This window comes from Aplysia californica, unplaced genomic scaffold (genome assembly GCF_000002075.1).
Source record: "Aplysia californica isolate F4 #8 unplaced genomic scaffold, AplCal3.0 scaffold00006, whole genome shotgun sequence".
NCBI lineage: Eukaryota > Metazoa > Mollusca > Gastropoda > Aplysiida > Aplysiidae > Aplysia > Aplysia californica.
In genome coordinates, this window is record NW_004797276.1 from 1,861,866 (window position 1) to 1,878,653 (window position 16,788).

Below are 16,788 nucleotides of genomic sequence, written 5' to 3' on the forward strand. Positions count from 1 at the left end.
TGGAACCCCCCGATTGGAGCATGTCTATCTCGGTTAAAAACAATCAAATATTTCAAAAACTATTAATTTGCGACGGAAATGAAGTTGATATTCGTGTTCAGCGCATCAATAATTTAGATTCTAGATCTAGAAGTCTAGTAGAAAATAGACAACTGGTAGCTGAGTGTGAGACGGGAGGGAAAGTAAAAAAATACCCAAGATTCTATATCTCTAGATCTAGATTTAGATTCTAGTTGGTCATTGATTTGACTTAGATCTAGATCTAGATCTATGATATAATGTCATAGATCTGCAATTCTGTATTATTAGTCTATGTTGTAATTTTTTACACAGTGACTTCGTTCACGGTGCCATGATCGTTGTGTCGTAGTAGTGTAGTTTGCAGGCTACCTATGTTCACGGCATCACGGCGTCCTGAATCATCCACCACTTGCACAGAGGCACGACTGAAACGCTTGGCTAAGGTCACTCACTCAAAGTGAATATATATGGAAACAGCACCGGAATACTCGCGTGAAAAATAATGCAGCGGTTGTCCAATTTATGCAACAGAGTTTACAGGGGGCAAAGGCGGGCACAGCAAAACAGCCGTGGTCGTCAAGGCCTCGCTAGCTCGGTTCACGGAATACAACTTCGATCCTCTTCCCATGTACAGAATCTTGCGGGAGGACTTCCGTAATGAGCGACCACTTTGAGACAGAGCAGAATTGAGGGGTAGGGTTAGGTCTAGGCCTCTTCTTTATTGTGTTTGATGGGGTGGTCGCTCGTTACGGAAGTCCTTCCGAATCTGCAACGCTTGACAATTTGAAAATATTTAAGTCGTTTGAAGAGACAAGGGAAAATGGAAGAAGGCCAAGGCGGGAAGAGGGGTGGGAGGGGTGAAAAAAAGAGTAGGGGATGAATTGAGCAAGATCATTCGGCAATTTTTAAGATTCCCGCGTTAAGAATCTAATTCCGATTTGCAATTTTCAGGGTTAGGGTTAGGGGCCAAAACATGCCTGAGGCTATGAAAAACGCAAATCGAATGTTGACAATCGTCGATCATGATTCTGTACAAACTACTACATTCAAGGGACCGTGAACGTAGCCTGCAGACTACGTTCATGGGGCCGTGAACATGGTCATCATGGAATTCTTTTTACTACAAGCTTGAATAATGAGTCATGTGTGAATGGAAGCTGACTGCACTGAAGGCTTTTTATTACATGAGAGTAAGAGTTAGGTTGGGTCAGGCTCCCAAAATTGATGTCTGTGAGTAGGAAGTGGCTATTCTCACCCCGGGTGAGAATAGAAATACAATCGACCTCTCACCCTGGGTGAGACTTGCCACCGTAGGCTATTCTCACCCGGTGTGAAACAAGACCTGTTTTTCCTAATTTCTGAATACTTTCTTTCGATGTGGATGATCAAATGGATAAAGGCAAAGAAAAGATTACGTTATAGCACAAAAGTAAGCTAATTTTATCTACTACAAAGATGCTATGGCTATTTCACTTTTCGAATTGAGCCGAACTACGGGGGTCACCATTTTGTTTTGCCCGGAAGTTCTCGCGCTACTCCTCTCTCTCTCTCTCTCTCTTTCTTTCTCTCTCTCTCTCCACTGCCCACAGACAAAATTGTACGCTTTTAGTATTAGTATTAGTAGACTAACAGTAGTAATGGAACGTTTGTTCACGGCACAGAATTCTACAATTTTTCTGTTATCACAGTGTAGAATTCTGTGGTTTAGGGTGAACGCAAAATTGGTTGGCCTAGATCTAGGCTATAACGGTGAACGCGCACCGGGTGAGAATAGCCAAAAGACTCGCCTGCACTATTATAGAGGTGGCCCTGTGAGTAATACAACAGTTTTATGACCAATACTCGTTAACAAAGGGACGGATAACAAACCGCCCGCTTGTGAAGATTCATTCGCTGCTCCCCGGACGCAGAGACAATTGTTTTCAAAGCAAGTGGATGAGTGACTTTATAATGCAATTGGACGGGCAAACATTCTACATCTCCTTGCATCGCATGATAGACTACCAGCCTACCTACTACTATACCTTGCTGTCATTGTAGAGGTAGTAGAGTTAAGTTGTTTGATGCCATTCATGGCGGGTGTTTTTCCCCCCAAGTGCAAGGTCTTTGGACTTTGGGAATTTTTTAAACTTTGCCATTGCAATTTAGTAGAAAGCACACAGTGTGGCCCACACATGGGGTGAAAGGTACACACAATGTTCTACATCATCAGCCTCTCTCACTCCTTGTGCACAGCTAGTAGCTTAACATTAGGTAGCAATTACATCCATTCCGGCTGTGTGAAAACATGGTAGACTCACCCCAACCAGGGGTAACTCCGGGAACATGCTTATTTATAGCATTGTTATTTGCGTAAGCCCCATGCATCACGTATCAATACACACGGGAGAAATTGAGGCATTCGCTGAAGAAAAAGTTTTTCTGATCAATAATAGTGACAGTTGATTCTTCATCAAAGAAAGTTAGAGGATTGATCGGTAGCAAAACCGAAACCCGCCGAATGGCACAGTGATTTACCGACTCTCCTTATTAGCGTAGACCACCTAAATATTACCCGAATACTCCCAAATTTGGCAACCAATGAGAAGAAAGATGAACCTTATCTTAGTGGATAAAATTCAATTTTTTAATTGAGCTAGAAACAAGAAGTTACAAGGTCATTTCTTTGAGGACACTGTTCTCGAAAAAGTGTGGACGATTAATTGGCGAAATGCTCCTGCATCATCTCAGACAGGCTGAACTTTGTAATATTAGGAGCTTTGTGAAATTCTCCGTAAAACAATGGCATTTTGAAAAAATTTCGATGATGTCATTCCTGTGTATCTTGCATAGCCTGAAAGCCAGAAAGGGAAGCACTGCCGCACTCGGGAAACGCTTGCCGCCATCTCGCTGTGACGTCACGGCTGCATAAAGCATAGCCAATGATTGGACAGTTATTTTAATGGGCCTGAATACCACGGAACACACCGTTCTCCTAGACGCGAGCGTAATGAAGGTTCCTTTCCATACCGTCACAAATAATTGGGCAATTTCGGTGTTATACTAATTTAGTGCTGATATGAACTTCAAGATAACTGTATGTTATATTAATAAATGTAATTGAGCATTTTGTTAATAATTAGTTATGTGCATAATCAAGTTGAGTTCATATGAATTTATCAAACATTCAAAACTTTTCCCCACGTTAAAAAATTGTTTTCCCTTTGCAAAGATTTTTGTATACATTTACATATAAACTGTTTTATCAGGACACATGTGTATCAACAAGCCATATGTTCATTTGTTTTTTAATTGAAATGAGCATAATTAGTTATTACATAGTTTCAATTATAAGTTTGACATATTTCTTTAAAGAAACTGAGCTTGATGATATTTTTATCAACCTGATATTTAGTTTCCCACTTTTTGAGCTGTTACAAGTTACAGGTTGCAATTTGGTTAACTAATAGGCATATTCAAATGAGTGCATAATCAAACACTTTAAACTTTTTTTTGTAACATTTCTTCAATTCGTCTCTTTGCAAACATAGATTTGTATACATCCACAACATGTAACAGTAACAGAAAAGACATATAATATATTCTATTATTAAGCCATGTATTGAATTTTATGCATATTTGATGATTTACTTCCATACAATTAACAGGGTATTGAGATCATAACTTTAATTTTTTCTTTTGTGAGGCATCGTGTTGAAATCAGGCGCTCGTCAAAATAATGAAATCGAAGAAATTGGCATTTTTCTGACCGTTTTGGCAATTTTTATCAAATTTTTGTTTTTTGACTCAACACCTACTCTTTCCGGACGTATCGCCGATATATCCACCGTGATAGGGTACCTCAGTTTTGTTTCGTTTTAGCACGATCCATCATTTGTAATTACTTTTTATTGCTATTGAAAAACTCGGAAAGGATTTAGGAAACAAAAATATCTAGTTTCACTTTGTCAAAGCGTAGGTTTGGGGAAAAACGAGTGAATTAGTTCTTGCGGTCTTGCATCAACAAAACGATGTAACTGAACTCAGTATAAATATCATAACTCAAAACAAAAATTAGAATATTGCTTTCAAATAAAAAGCTGCGCATTCAGAAATTTACGGATTATGCTCTTGGCCTCTATGATAAGATAGCTATTCTGATTTGCTTTCATATATTTGGGGAATGTAATTTTTTTCCTTCAAAATAAATTTTTCTCATCACCATTGCCATTTCAGACCCTTCTAATGCATCCTTATGATCAAAATTAATCCTTGTTTCATATTGGGATGTTTTCCTCATTCAATTTCCTTCAATGTGGTATATCATATGTTACGTTTTGAGGGATGGTTATGCTTCTATGAAGTTATTTTTTACCCCACCTGCATAGACAAATCGAGCCACAGGTTAATTATGCCTAAACCCCAAAAAAGCTGCGTCCGGAAAGAGTTAAGTAAGGTCCATTTACAAACACATTTCTGTGTGGATTTCACTTAAAAATGTTGATTTAAGGCACAAAAATGTAAATTTGCAGTTTCTAAGGACTCTCAAGCTTTGGTCCCCACCTCCTTCAATCACAGATATCTCGACTTCTATTCATGATAGATGAGTATTTTTGTCACCAAAAGCAAGACAATTGATTTAATTGAACAAGCTGTAAATTGATACCAATAACTCCACATGTCTAAAAATTGACAAGCGCCTGATTCCACCAGGTTGTGACCCATTTTCTATTTTGCTGCCTTCAAAAAACATAAACTCACAAATTTTCAACGCATTCCACTCTTAAATGTGAAAGCTATCTAGTATAATGTTGGTTTTCAATACATTTATCACCATTATTCTGGTTCAGTTTGCCCTTCTTTATTCTTTTTTAGGAATTTTCTCCAAAATACCCACAATTTCAAACACGTACACAGCCATAACTTTTTTATTTTTTATTTATGGACCAATTTTCAAAAAGTAAAAAATGTTTTATTTCTGGAATATTTATCTTTGTACCTGTATCGGTTAGAAGTACTCCATATTTTAAAAAGCTGTGGTATTGCAAGGTTTATCTTGTAGATTCTTAGTTGAGGCTGTAGGACTGTACAAATAAGTAGAATAAATGACAACAGTTGAGAAACTGTCACTGATTAGACATTTATCAAATTAATAGGCTACGGCTAAATAGGGATTTTATATGTATAATGAATTTTATTATGTATCCTCTGAAAAGAAAGAAGATTTGATTAGGTATGTCAAATTCCTTGAAATTGAAGAACATTTTAGGCTAAAGAACATTAATTTTGTTGTAGTTACTTTTTTTCCTATTGGTTACCACACGTGCACTGGGGTCATTCTGAGGCTAGAAAAGGGTGGGTTTTTTAGTCTAAGATTTGCGAAGTCGTTGTTCAGTTTCAAATCTTAATATACTTTTTTATTTTTTAAAAAGCAGACTGCTATTTTGCTCTCATTTGCTTTTGTTTATTAAGTCCATGCCTTTCTTTTGTTTTATTTGTGGAATTTCAGAACTTATGACTCTGTAGAAATCAGGCCGGGTCCTCAACTGAACGTTATCATTGGCCCAAATGGAACAGGCAAATCTGCAATTGTTTGTGCAATATGCTTGGGACTTGCTGGAAAGACAAGCTGGCTGGGAAGAGCCACAGATCCAAGAGACTACATTAGACATGGAGCGGATAAAGCCAGAATTGAAATTGAACTGTAGGTTATTCTCGATATATTTAAAATTATGCCCAATATATTATACTCATCAGTAACAAGTTATTCCAAACTTCTCCAGAATGCAAATATACTTAATTCTTTGTGCTTGTTGTGCAGTTTTCTAGAATTTACTAATTTACATTTACTTTGTATCCTAGTGGCAGGTGGCTCTGATCATTGAGGATGCGATAGATTACTTCCAAATTAACCCCTAGTATTCTGTTTATATGAAGTTGTAGATGTTTAATGTTCTCCTCTTGTCTTTTCAACTGGTTTTTTGATAGTTTGAATGAGAAGAGCAGTGTTTTCTTTCGTTCATCATTTCAGTTTCTGGCAGTACGTTAGTGTTAACAATTTTGAAGCTCAGCTGATTGCACATGTATGGTTATTACATTAAGCAAAATTATTTTTTAACTTTGAAAAAAAGCTTGCACATTCAGAATTCAAATAATATTGAATAAATGACAGCTAAATAACTATTATGCTGGTGATTCTCAAATTTGACACAACACTTTTATCAGGTTCAATCCAGTGGCTGATGCTTCCAATTACATCATTGCTCGTGAGATCACTTTTACCAAGACATCAAGCTGGTGGATGAATGGACGAGCAACGACACAAAAAGCGGTAAGTATGTCTGTCCATTTACTTTCTGTCTTATTTCGTCTCTAAAATGGAACACCGAATATGTTTGTTTTAGCCTGATGTAAAATATGTTGCATTGTTGAGGGCTTTTTTTTATAATTCTGAAAATTCAACTTGAATGTGAGTTTAAAAATTAGCACGATACTTGTGCTTATTTTGGTGAAGGAACATGTTTAATTGTACATGGTTATGATAGCAAGTTAAAAAAAAAAAATTTCCGGCCTTGAAGTTGATCTCCTTTGACTTTAATAATATTTATTTAAATTGCCTTGAATGTACAGTACACCCAATTTCTCCTTTTAGAATGATGTTTAATTTTCATAGCTTTACTTTTTCTTGTGCTGTCAAATGTGTTTATTCGTTTCAGTTATACTACTATCTTTTGAGTTTTCGTATGAAAGGAGGAAAAGAAGGGTTAAGATAGCTCTCCTTCAGTTGCTGGGTTTATTTCTTAGTTTTAATCATTTAGACAGAGGATGGAAGTCATCATTTCTTTTGCTCTAGATGCATCTTCCAAAGCTTCATAATGTAATCTGTCTCACAGGTTGAAGCCACTGTTGCACGCTTGAACATTCAGGTTGGGAATCTGTGCCAGTTTCTGCCACAAGAAAAAGTCGCTGACTTTGCCCGCATGTCTCAACAAGAGCTTTTAGAAAATACAGAGAAATCAGTGAGTACTTAAATTGTGCAAAAGAACTCCTAAGATTAATCAGAGGAAGAAGGCTTTTCCTGTTAATGAAATGTAAATCTACTCTATGGTTAAATGTGATGTCATTCTTTTACAAATTATTTTCTGTTAATCTGGAGCTCAATTAAATAGTGAACGTATATTTAGTTGAACCCCATTTAAGAATGTTTTTTGTATTTCTGTAAAGTAGACATGTTGTGACCTTGAATATGTCACAGAACCCAAGAATTATCATGCAATGTGACAAAAGTGAATCTTGTTACCGCTGTTTCACTGGGAACATCAAATAAATTGAAAATACAATGCATAAAATCTACTGAAACTGAAAACTGGCTCTGAGCATAGCTACCTCTCCTTAACCAGCGTTACTTTTGCCAACTGAGAGGTTAGTTGAAATATGTATATATACATGCTGTGGTTAAACATAAACAGTAGAAGGAATTGCTCATTGTGCTTGCATACTGATCTATTTTGCCTTTTAAGTTATGACACAGGTAGAGATGAGCACTTGAGCATTGTGGGGCTTGAAAGTGAAAATCTTCTGAGGTGAATAAGTAATGGTTAGTTTCCAACCAAAAGTAAGCCTCTTTCAAATTTTACCCTGCATGTTACCCCAAACACCAAGAGTGATATGGCAGAAAAGTGTATTGACTAAATGTAATGATTGTGTCTGGTGACTTACACTACTTTCAGGTGGGTCAGGAGGGTATGTACGAAAAACATGAACAATTGAAAGGTGCAAGGGAAAAAGCACGCCTCCTGGAGACTGACGTACAGAAGCTGATGGAGCAGCTGAACCAAGAGAAACAGCGCAACGCCCGCTTGGAGCCGGATGTCAAGTCATACAATGACAGGAAAAACTTTTTGGCCAAAGTAGTGGTGCTGAAAATGAAAAAGCCATGGCTGGTATGATTTATTATACGTTTTCTCTTTGATTTAAGAGGATAAAAATAATAATTTCTAGATAATGACTTTTTTTTTTCAGTGTATAATCACATGCCTTTTTATATTTTTAAAATAGATTTTTTTTCTCCTCCTTTCTCCTATTTTTTAAATTTACTTTTGCTTGGAAAATAATTTATTTTGTCTATATAAAGTATAAAATCATGACTCCTAGAGTTTTCAAAGTAAAATCATGCCTGCCATAGTTCATAAAAAAGGTAGCAGAGATGCCAACCAGTACGATTTTACGTATTTTAGTACGATTTTTGGCCGAAAATACGCGAATACGACTTTTCATGGAAAAATATGCATCCTGGAATGCGAAAAATACGAGATTCAGCTTGGGCGGGAAACCAAATTATCTCGAGTCCCTTCTTTTGTCAAAATAGTATCAGTATCGCAGAACTGGAGTATTTGAAAACCAAGTCCGATGTGGTCATTAAGTTAAATTTTGCCGGTCGCGATCGTATATTCGTTCAGCTTTTCCCCGTCTGGAGAGTACGTTTCACTTTCACGCGAATAGGCAGCTATGGCGGCAGGCGGAAGCGTATGCGACACCGAGGCTCGATCGGAAAAATCAAGATCTACTTTCACTTTCGTTACCACCGAGAAGTTTGCCAGCAGTTGTCTGATAACGCAACATTTGTGGCATGCAGGTTGTGCAGTATAAACGCAATGTCGCCGTGCAAATTAAATGTAAGAAATACTCGGACTCGTCGCTGTGCTGTCACTTGTGGGGGGAAAAAAAGAGAAGAAAATACAAGCGTCATCTGATTTTTAGATTGTCTAGCTCGCCGTCGTGACGGGTCACTGAACCTGCGCGCATTCGCATCATAAATAACGGCATCGGGTGAGCAAAGACCGTCTTTGGTGGGAGTAACGGCGCTGCGAAGTATATGACTACGGCATAGAGGAGGAGATTATTGATTTTTTGGGGGTTTAAGATATTATCGGGGGGGGGGTTAAGGCAACACCAGAGGACAAAAACTTGGAAGCACATTTCAGAACTTTGATTAGTTTTGTGCAAAGCGCGCGTTGGTGCAGGCCGTGTGCGGAATCAGGACCCCTCATACTTTGCAAGTCTGTGTTATTGAAATAAAGTGTGCGTGTTTCATTGGATGGGTGATAGTAAATTATACCTACTTGGGTGGGTAATAGTAAATTATACCTACAGTGTATGTTGTAGCTTTCTGTTCAAGACTGGCAGATTTTCAGTGTCACTGCATCTTGCCCTACCACAGTTGTTACAACTCTCACGGTGCATGGGTCTACTTGAGCCATTCAAGTTATTGCTTTTCTCTGAGTTTGAGCAATAATTTGATTCTGTCAGTTCATAATATGAATCATGACACCCAGACTGGTTCTTGATAGTCGAAGTTCTTGTTCTAGGCCCTTCCGAACTCTCAAAGCAGGATTTATTTTTTATATAATAATGAGAGGAAAATAGACTGAAATACTTAAGTCAAACAAGACCCCAGTACGACATTGAACACTGACATGTTGTTGAATGGATACATGTATATTGTACGCGTGTGTGCTCCCTTTTTCGAGCTGGTGAGCTAGTAATTTATTTTCAGGAAATATTGCTGGACACCCTGAACATTTTACTATTACTGGCTAGTCGGTCGGTCGTGGGGAATACACATTTTCCCCTGAAAATACACATTTTCATGTTTCCCAATACTCATTTCGGTTTTCTGTGGTTGGCATCTCTGAGGTAGATCTAACTCAAATATTTGATACTTTGTGCTTTCTTCAATTGTTTGTAGACGTACATCTTATACTTAAGTTTGCGAGAAAGTCACGTACTGATTACTTTACTTAATAATTACATGGTGGTACTGATTTATCTAACTTGACTGTAGTGCTAACTCTGTCCACTGTCATGGCCATGTGACAGGTGGATTATTATGCCATGAAATAACGATGCAATGGTTTTGTCAACAGGAATATAATCTTCTCAAAGAACAGCATGACAGGGCTAGGGATGAGAAGGACAACAAATCTCAAGAACTAAAGCAGCAACAGAAGCAAGTGCAACCCTTACAGAAAAGGCATGACTTATTGAAAGTAGAGAAAGAGAAATTGGAAACGGAAACTCGTGAAAAAGTAAGTTTCATATTTGTTATATTTATGTTTTTATTTCATTTGTATTTGCCGTTTTACATGTTCCCTATTCATAAGATAGCTCCAGGAGAAAATTTTTTAGTACTATTCATCACCTCAGAACTTTTGTCCAAAGTATACTTAAATAAAGAAGCACTTTGGACAAAATAGTTTTGAGGCGACATATTGTGTGTGTTGATTAATAGCAAATATCTCTGAGCATACTCTATTTCTTAGTTGTTTTCATAACGTCTTTGCATGCCCAGTGCTTCCACTCTTCCATATTTTTACGGAAATCGGTACTTTCTGCTAGTTCCATACTTGTTCCTCTATCATTATCAACTCCCTCCGTAAAAGTCTTCGACAGCATATAGGACTACCGAAATTCCGTAGCAAAAGATCTGCACTCGCCTTTGTGTCGTCCTGTATAAGTTACGGATGTTTACGGTAATTCTCTCGGCAATAGTTTATGTTATAGAAACATGCCAGATTGCGCATTTCCTGCCATCGGCCATTATTCCGCTATGCCCCCATGCATTCTTTGTGAGTTGGTCGGCAGTACAATTTTTACCTGCCGATTGATCAAAATCTGGCTATCTTTTTTTGCCACTTACCTCCTTTCTATCATTTACTCATTCCGTCTGTCTTCGGATTGTTGCCGCGGTTGGAAAATCTGCGGGTTGATCAAGTAAATTGACTTGTGATCTTAGACAGAAAATTACTGTCAGAAAGAAACTTGTTTGCAAATTTATTGTCTAAATCTAGAGAAATTATCAGCGCGAAGTTTCTACAGCTCGGGAACACGATAAAGGCCGCGATGAAAGAAATTTGTGCTAAAACTACTAAAATCAAAATTCGAAGTGGTGTTCCAAGGTTGTGACATGCGACATTCAGAAGTGAAAATTGAGGAAAATTAGGGTATCCGCTGGGTAGCTGTATTGTGAAGGTGCATAATATTATCTATTCAGTATTCCCAAGTTTTCCTTCTATCAATCGTGCAATGACAAATTAATTGAATTATGGTTGCAATGAAAGGGGAACCTGCTTTTAAACATTGCCAACAATGGAAAGATATGTAGGTGAAGAAATCAAACTAGACAAAATGTTGGTGAAAAAATAAATGTTATGGGCTGTAGGCAATCTCTTCAAACAGGCTCCCATTTGGGGCTGGAGATGAAAGCAGGTGACAACATGACTACAGAACTGGTAATGAGAAGAAAGAACATTTTAAAAAAGAAAATTTTTTGGCATTGTCAGGTTTTGAACCCAGGACCTATTGAATGAGAGAGACAAACACCGTACCTCTAGACCACAGGAGCCCCCAACCTTCTGTTCTAAATGAAGTAAAAGAAATATTGAGTGTCTGAAAATTTGTGTTTTACTTTTCAGAGTCAAAGGATCCGGTCAAAGGCCAAAGATGTTGAAAACCATCAAGAGAATCTAAATAATGTTTCTGATAAGGTAATTTTAACCCCATTTACTATCTTCTCTCTTTTGTTTTTTATCATGCTGGAGGTATGTCCTCAGTGCCCAGTCATGCTTTGGTGTAAAGAGTAAACAAATATTTTTTTTTTTTGTAGCAACAACTTGTTGTGAAGTATTCCTTTGAAGTATATTTTATTATCCTGTTGTTGGGATGACTGGCATGATTGGTTTTCTTACTTTGATCGGTTCATGGGGTAATTTGTTGTTAAAATTTGCTGAATAAAACTTCCACAGAGGTGGTCAGAGAGTACACGGGATGATTTTACTTTTTTACCCTCTGTTGGTTATATATATATAATATATACCCACATATTAGCGGCAAATGACTGTTTTTGTGCAGTTGTGATGTTTTTAAAAAAATGAAAACAAAGCATTACTGGTTAGGGTAAATTAATCTTCTTTCTTCCCTCATACCTTATGTATTTTTAGGGGAGGAGGGGGGAGCTTGAGTTTTTTTAATATTTTATTTATTTATTTATTTTTATTATTATTTTTTTTTTAATCATAAGGATTGTGATTAAAGAATGTCATGCAAGTATCCAACTTGATCTTTCAGATTGAAGAAGTGAAGGGAGAATATGTTTCGAAACAGAAGGAGGAAGAATCGAGGAAGAAAAGGTATAAATATGTGTCACAATGTGATGAAATCAGGTGCTTGTCAGTTTTTGGACGTATAGAGTTATTGGTATAATCTAAAATCCTGTTTATTTGTCTTGCTTTTGTTTTTAAAAAATAGCCATCTACCTTGAATAGAAGTCTAGATATTTGCGATTGAAAGAGGTGGGGGTCACCTGGTTCCAGAGGTAAAATTAACAAGAAAATGGCCGCCAAAGTTCACTGACTTCCAAAGCTTGTGAGCCCTTGGAAATTTCAAATTTATCTTTTTTTAATGCCTGTAATCACCAAGTTCTAGTAAAATCCACACAGGAATGTGTTTTTATATGGACATGAAAGGTGCTGAGCCAAAAACCAAAAATTCGATGAAAATTGCCAAACGGGTGTGAAAATGCCAATTTCTTCGATTATATTATTTTGACAAGCGCTTGATTTCACCACGATGACTCACATATTGTTTCTTTCCTTTTTTTTTTCTTTTTTTTGTTTTGCTCACTTGTCACCTTGCAGCACCAATATTGACAGTAGACATCTGTTTTCCCACAAGTTGTTTTTTAAATTATAACTTGTCCCGATCTTCACATGTTCTTGCCACCTTGAAGACCCTCAGCCCTCACAATTTCATGACATTTGTGACGTAGGTGATCTGTATATCTTTTCTTTTGTTTTGTTTTTCCCTTTCACACCTGTTTTTGTCAGCATTAATTTTTGTTCCTTCCACAGTTCATGACCAATATATTTTTGTTTTCTATTATTTACATCTTGAAAGTTTTAAAATGAAGTACGCAATTTTTGTTCAATTCTGATTGGTTGCTTTTTTTTGCATTGGATCTGTAGAAAGCTGCGAGTATAACTTTCATCTGATTTTATAGCTTTGAAGTTTCACAGCCATGTTTAAACAATGGCTAAATTAGCAGCGTGAGAAATTTTTTATGCTTCCGGTAAATGTATGTCAATCGTATTAACATTTTAATTTTTAGCTTTATAATTTTTTCTATAGCCATCTCTATTCCTGCTCTTATGTCTATGTCCTTGCAGTTGCCATCATGAGGTTTGAGGAGGGCCTAAATACTTGTAATTTCTTTGTATATCTAGGTTAAATGATCTTCAAGATCAGTTGAAAGCGCTAGAGAGGGGCCTTTCAGAGATGGATGGATCTGATGCCCAGCGAATTGCAGTGAGTAGTACTTGTTGATTATGTGTTCATCCATTGATGTCAGTGATTCTGGGGTACGGTTTTGGTTGGGACTGTTTTCAGAATACAGTGGAAACCTGATATAACAGGGATGGTGGGAGTAGAGAAAATGTCCTGTTATATCTGATCCCTGTTAAATCAGAAATACAAAGGAAAGTAAGCATTTGTGGACTAATCCAGCTGTACTTATTCGTGGGTAGTTTCCCTTGCCATAAGTACCCACGAACTGGGGTTTTGGCACCAATTTTCTCCTTGCCTCCTTAAACCACATCAGAAGAGCTTGATCCTCGGCATTTGCATCGGGTAGTCTCATCTTCTTTCGATCCAGAGCAAAATTTTCATTGGAGTATGCTGCCACTATCTTCTCTCTATCCTTGATAATGGTGTGAATCAACCATTGTGAAATGTCGAACTGACGATAAATCTCTGCCAGTGGAGCTTGCTTTTTGTCAACAGCCTAGATTATTTCGTATTTTTGTCAATTGAAAGGCATTTTCTCTAGCGCTTGACATCGTTGGTGACACATTACGCGTACGTGTTGCTAGGTTTCAGGTGAGATTGAGGTCTGCAGCACACCACAGCCCTCTCTCGCTTCACACACTGCGTGTGCTTGCAGTGGCGTGGCTTGCGTGGGCTTGTCCATCTCTCTCCTCTCTCTCTCTCTCTCTCTCTCTTACTTTTTACGCATTGTTAACGAGCCTTTGTCCCTGCTATAACCGGTTGGGCTCCGATGAGGCCCTGTCATAGCTGATAACTTTTAATAGAGACAAAGAGTAGGAAAAAAACGGGGATTTTAAAAAATCCCTGTTATTACCAGATCCCTGTTATTACCAGATCCCTGTTATTACCGGGCCTGTTATATATGGTTTCCACTGTATTTTTTTAGAAGAGTTTACTATTCCATTACTGTCAATGCGTAGAAGATATTTAAAATATTCTACTCTTTTTGTTATATGATTGACCATTTTTGTCACCCCCTCATGGGTTAAAATTTCCTTTTTGCTTACATTTTGAAAGTCAGTTGATATATGACTGAAGTTGCACTTTCAAGTTTAACATTCATCCAACATGGTATATTTTTTTTAAAAATGTTTTCTTCTTTTTGTTTTCAGGAAAGCCTGAAGAGAACAGAAGTGAATATTCGAAATGTCAACATGGAAATGAGCTCAGTCCAAGCTGAAGGAGAAAATTTGGGGAGAGAAATCAAAACCTTGAAGGCAGAGACTAGAGGTGTGGGAGACTTTTCTGTTGTTCTTTTTATTTACCTTTACTTTTAAGACCCTCTTTGGATGGGAATATTATCTCAATTATGTCCTTGTATACTAGTTGTATTTGGACTTTTTGAATGAGTTAGTTTTAGGGTCAAGACTGAAGTGAAGTTATTAATTTTCTGCTTTATTCTAACCAGTTGCTGTAGAAATCATTTAACACAGTTGCCTTCATGAATTTTTCTGCGGAACTAAAACCCAGGAGGGCACAGCTGATTAACCAAAAGTGAAAAGTTGAGAAAATTGAAATACCTATCGCAGCACAGATCAGCCACTCTCGTTAATGTGATCACTAGTGCATTGTAAAGCTTGATGATACCGTACAATGTTTGCCCCAGACGGAATCAGACCGAGGTGTGAACTCGCTAACGTGTTTGTTTTCTCCGAACATAGCACTCGCATCTGAGCTCTTCACCTAAACTTACATGACGCTGGATGAGTAGGGCAGTTTACTCCAGGCGGGATCACATCGTACTGTGAACTCTTCCCTGACCATTGCAACAGTTGTATCTACTATTGAATTTTAATTGATGTGGTCACAATGTAATGGTGCGTAACGACAAAGCCGGGGGAAATCGGAGATCTCTCTCTCTTGCCATTTTTAGCTCCCAGTGAAGCGTAGGCCATGAACAACATTTCTCGATGCTGCCCTGTGCATCCTTTTCTAGCTGTTTGCATGCTGTCCACGCCTTTTCTGTTTCCGCTTGTATCGCTTCGCCTCCATGTCATCTTTGGTCTTCCTTTCTTCTGTTTTCCTTGTGGATTCCACGTCAAAGCCTGTCTGATGATACTTGTTGGGGGTCTCCTTAGGGTGTGTCCAGTCCATTTCCATTTCTTCACCTGTATGTCTTCCTTTACTGGCCTTTGGCGTTTCTTTCCCACAGTTGAGCATTTGTGACTCGATCGTACCACTTGATCCCCACTATCCTTCTTAGACATTTGTCCAGTTGGTAGGCCTCCGTCTCTCTTGCCATCTGCAGTGCCTTCCTTGCCTTGTACATTGTACGAACATTCCAGGTGCCAAGTCTGGTGGTTCTTCTGGTCGACAGGAGGTTTCTCGGCTTGGTGGCTTCCTTTCGGCTTTCACCACCCTGCGTCATTCTACTCTCCATTTTCACTCCTCTATTCGGCGATGAAGGTCCTCCAATTACCAGAACTGGCGGTCGTGTTGTTTTTGCTGTTGATGTTTTTTTTTGTTTTACGGGAGAGAGCTGCTTTGCCCAACCGACCTTAGTCGCCTTCTACGGCATGCGCGGTACGGATACCATGGTCCTATTCTTTGCTCCCCTGTCTCTTGGACAGGGCCCAGGGAACTACATGGGTGGAACTCAGAGATGAAAAGCTATGAATTTTGGTGAAGGGGAAGGGCAATTGGATAAGTGTAGATCTTGAGACTTGCGATAAGATAATATAATAAGTGAAAATGACGTATCTCATGCCACTGTCACTGGTCATCAAGGTTGACCACTCATTGCTCACCATGTCATAAACCCACGCTGGGGTCACATCCGTTCATTTTAGAGTTAAGGGAGACCATTTTGCCGGTTGTGGGCCTTAACATGGGTCACTGTAGATTCTTCCCCTGGTGCTTCAACTAAGATCCCGTTCGTCTAAGATGCAGCATTTTTCTTGCTCCAAAGCACCGAGATCTCAGGCGGAGACTACAGTATATAAATATTCAGAATATAACAGGAAAAAAATTCACTTTTATTTTCTACTAATATAGAATCTAGGGAAATTAACTAAAATCAACAAAACCGTAAAACATAGCTTTTTAATTGTCTGGTTTGAACGCTCGCAGGACAGCCGCACAAAATTTGACAAATAAGTTCAAAACTGTTCGGAGATAGGTAAAGGTCAAAATTGTCATTTTCTTTCAACAAAATATGTTTTTGTCAAGTCATGGATTTTGTTGTGTGTATAAAGAAGTTGAAACTAAATGTCAGATTTTAGGAAAAATTACCCATATTTTTTTTGCTGCTTCTTTTTCTCATCAGACAAGGGTTTTAAAATAGACTTCTCACTGTTGAATGGATAAAGGAGCCTGCTTCCTTACATTAAAAAATGGAGTTTTAACTTTCAAATCCCATTCTCGGGATCCTTTTATACATCCTGTAAAACATTTAAAAGTGGAAGGTGG

At 38.0% G+C, this 16,788-nt stretch overlaps 1 protein-coding gene across 1 annotated transcript in view; it reads left to right on the forward strand.

The window, feature by feature from the left end:
• The window catches only part of LOC101855915 (structural maintenance of chromosomes protein 5), a 39,855-nt gene that overhangs the window by 1,070 nt on the left and 21,997 nt on the right, over positions 1 to 16,788 (forward strand). The window contains exons 2-10 of the mRNA XM_005089442.3: positions 5,510 to 5,704; positions 6,226 to 6,331; positions 6,894 to 7,019; positions 7,731 to 7,943; positions 9,927 to 10,088; positions 11,475 to 11,546; positions 12,127 to 12,188; positions 13,281 to 13,362; positions 14,493 to 14,610. Of these exons, the coding sequence (XP_005089499.1) occupies positions 5,510 to 5,704; positions 6,226 to 6,331; positions 6,894 to 7,019; positions 7,731 to 7,943; positions 9,927 to 10,088; positions 11,475 to 11,546; positions 12,127 to 12,188; positions 13,281 to 13,362; positions 14,493 to 14,610 (1,136 nt within the window). The remainder of the gene's footprint in view (positions 1 to 5,509; positions 5,705 to 6,225; positions 6,332 to 6,893; positions 7,020 to 7,730; positions 7,944 to 9,926; positions 10,089 to 11,474; positions 11,547 to 12,126; positions 12,189 to 13,280; positions 13,363 to 14,492; positions 14,611 to 16,788) is intronic.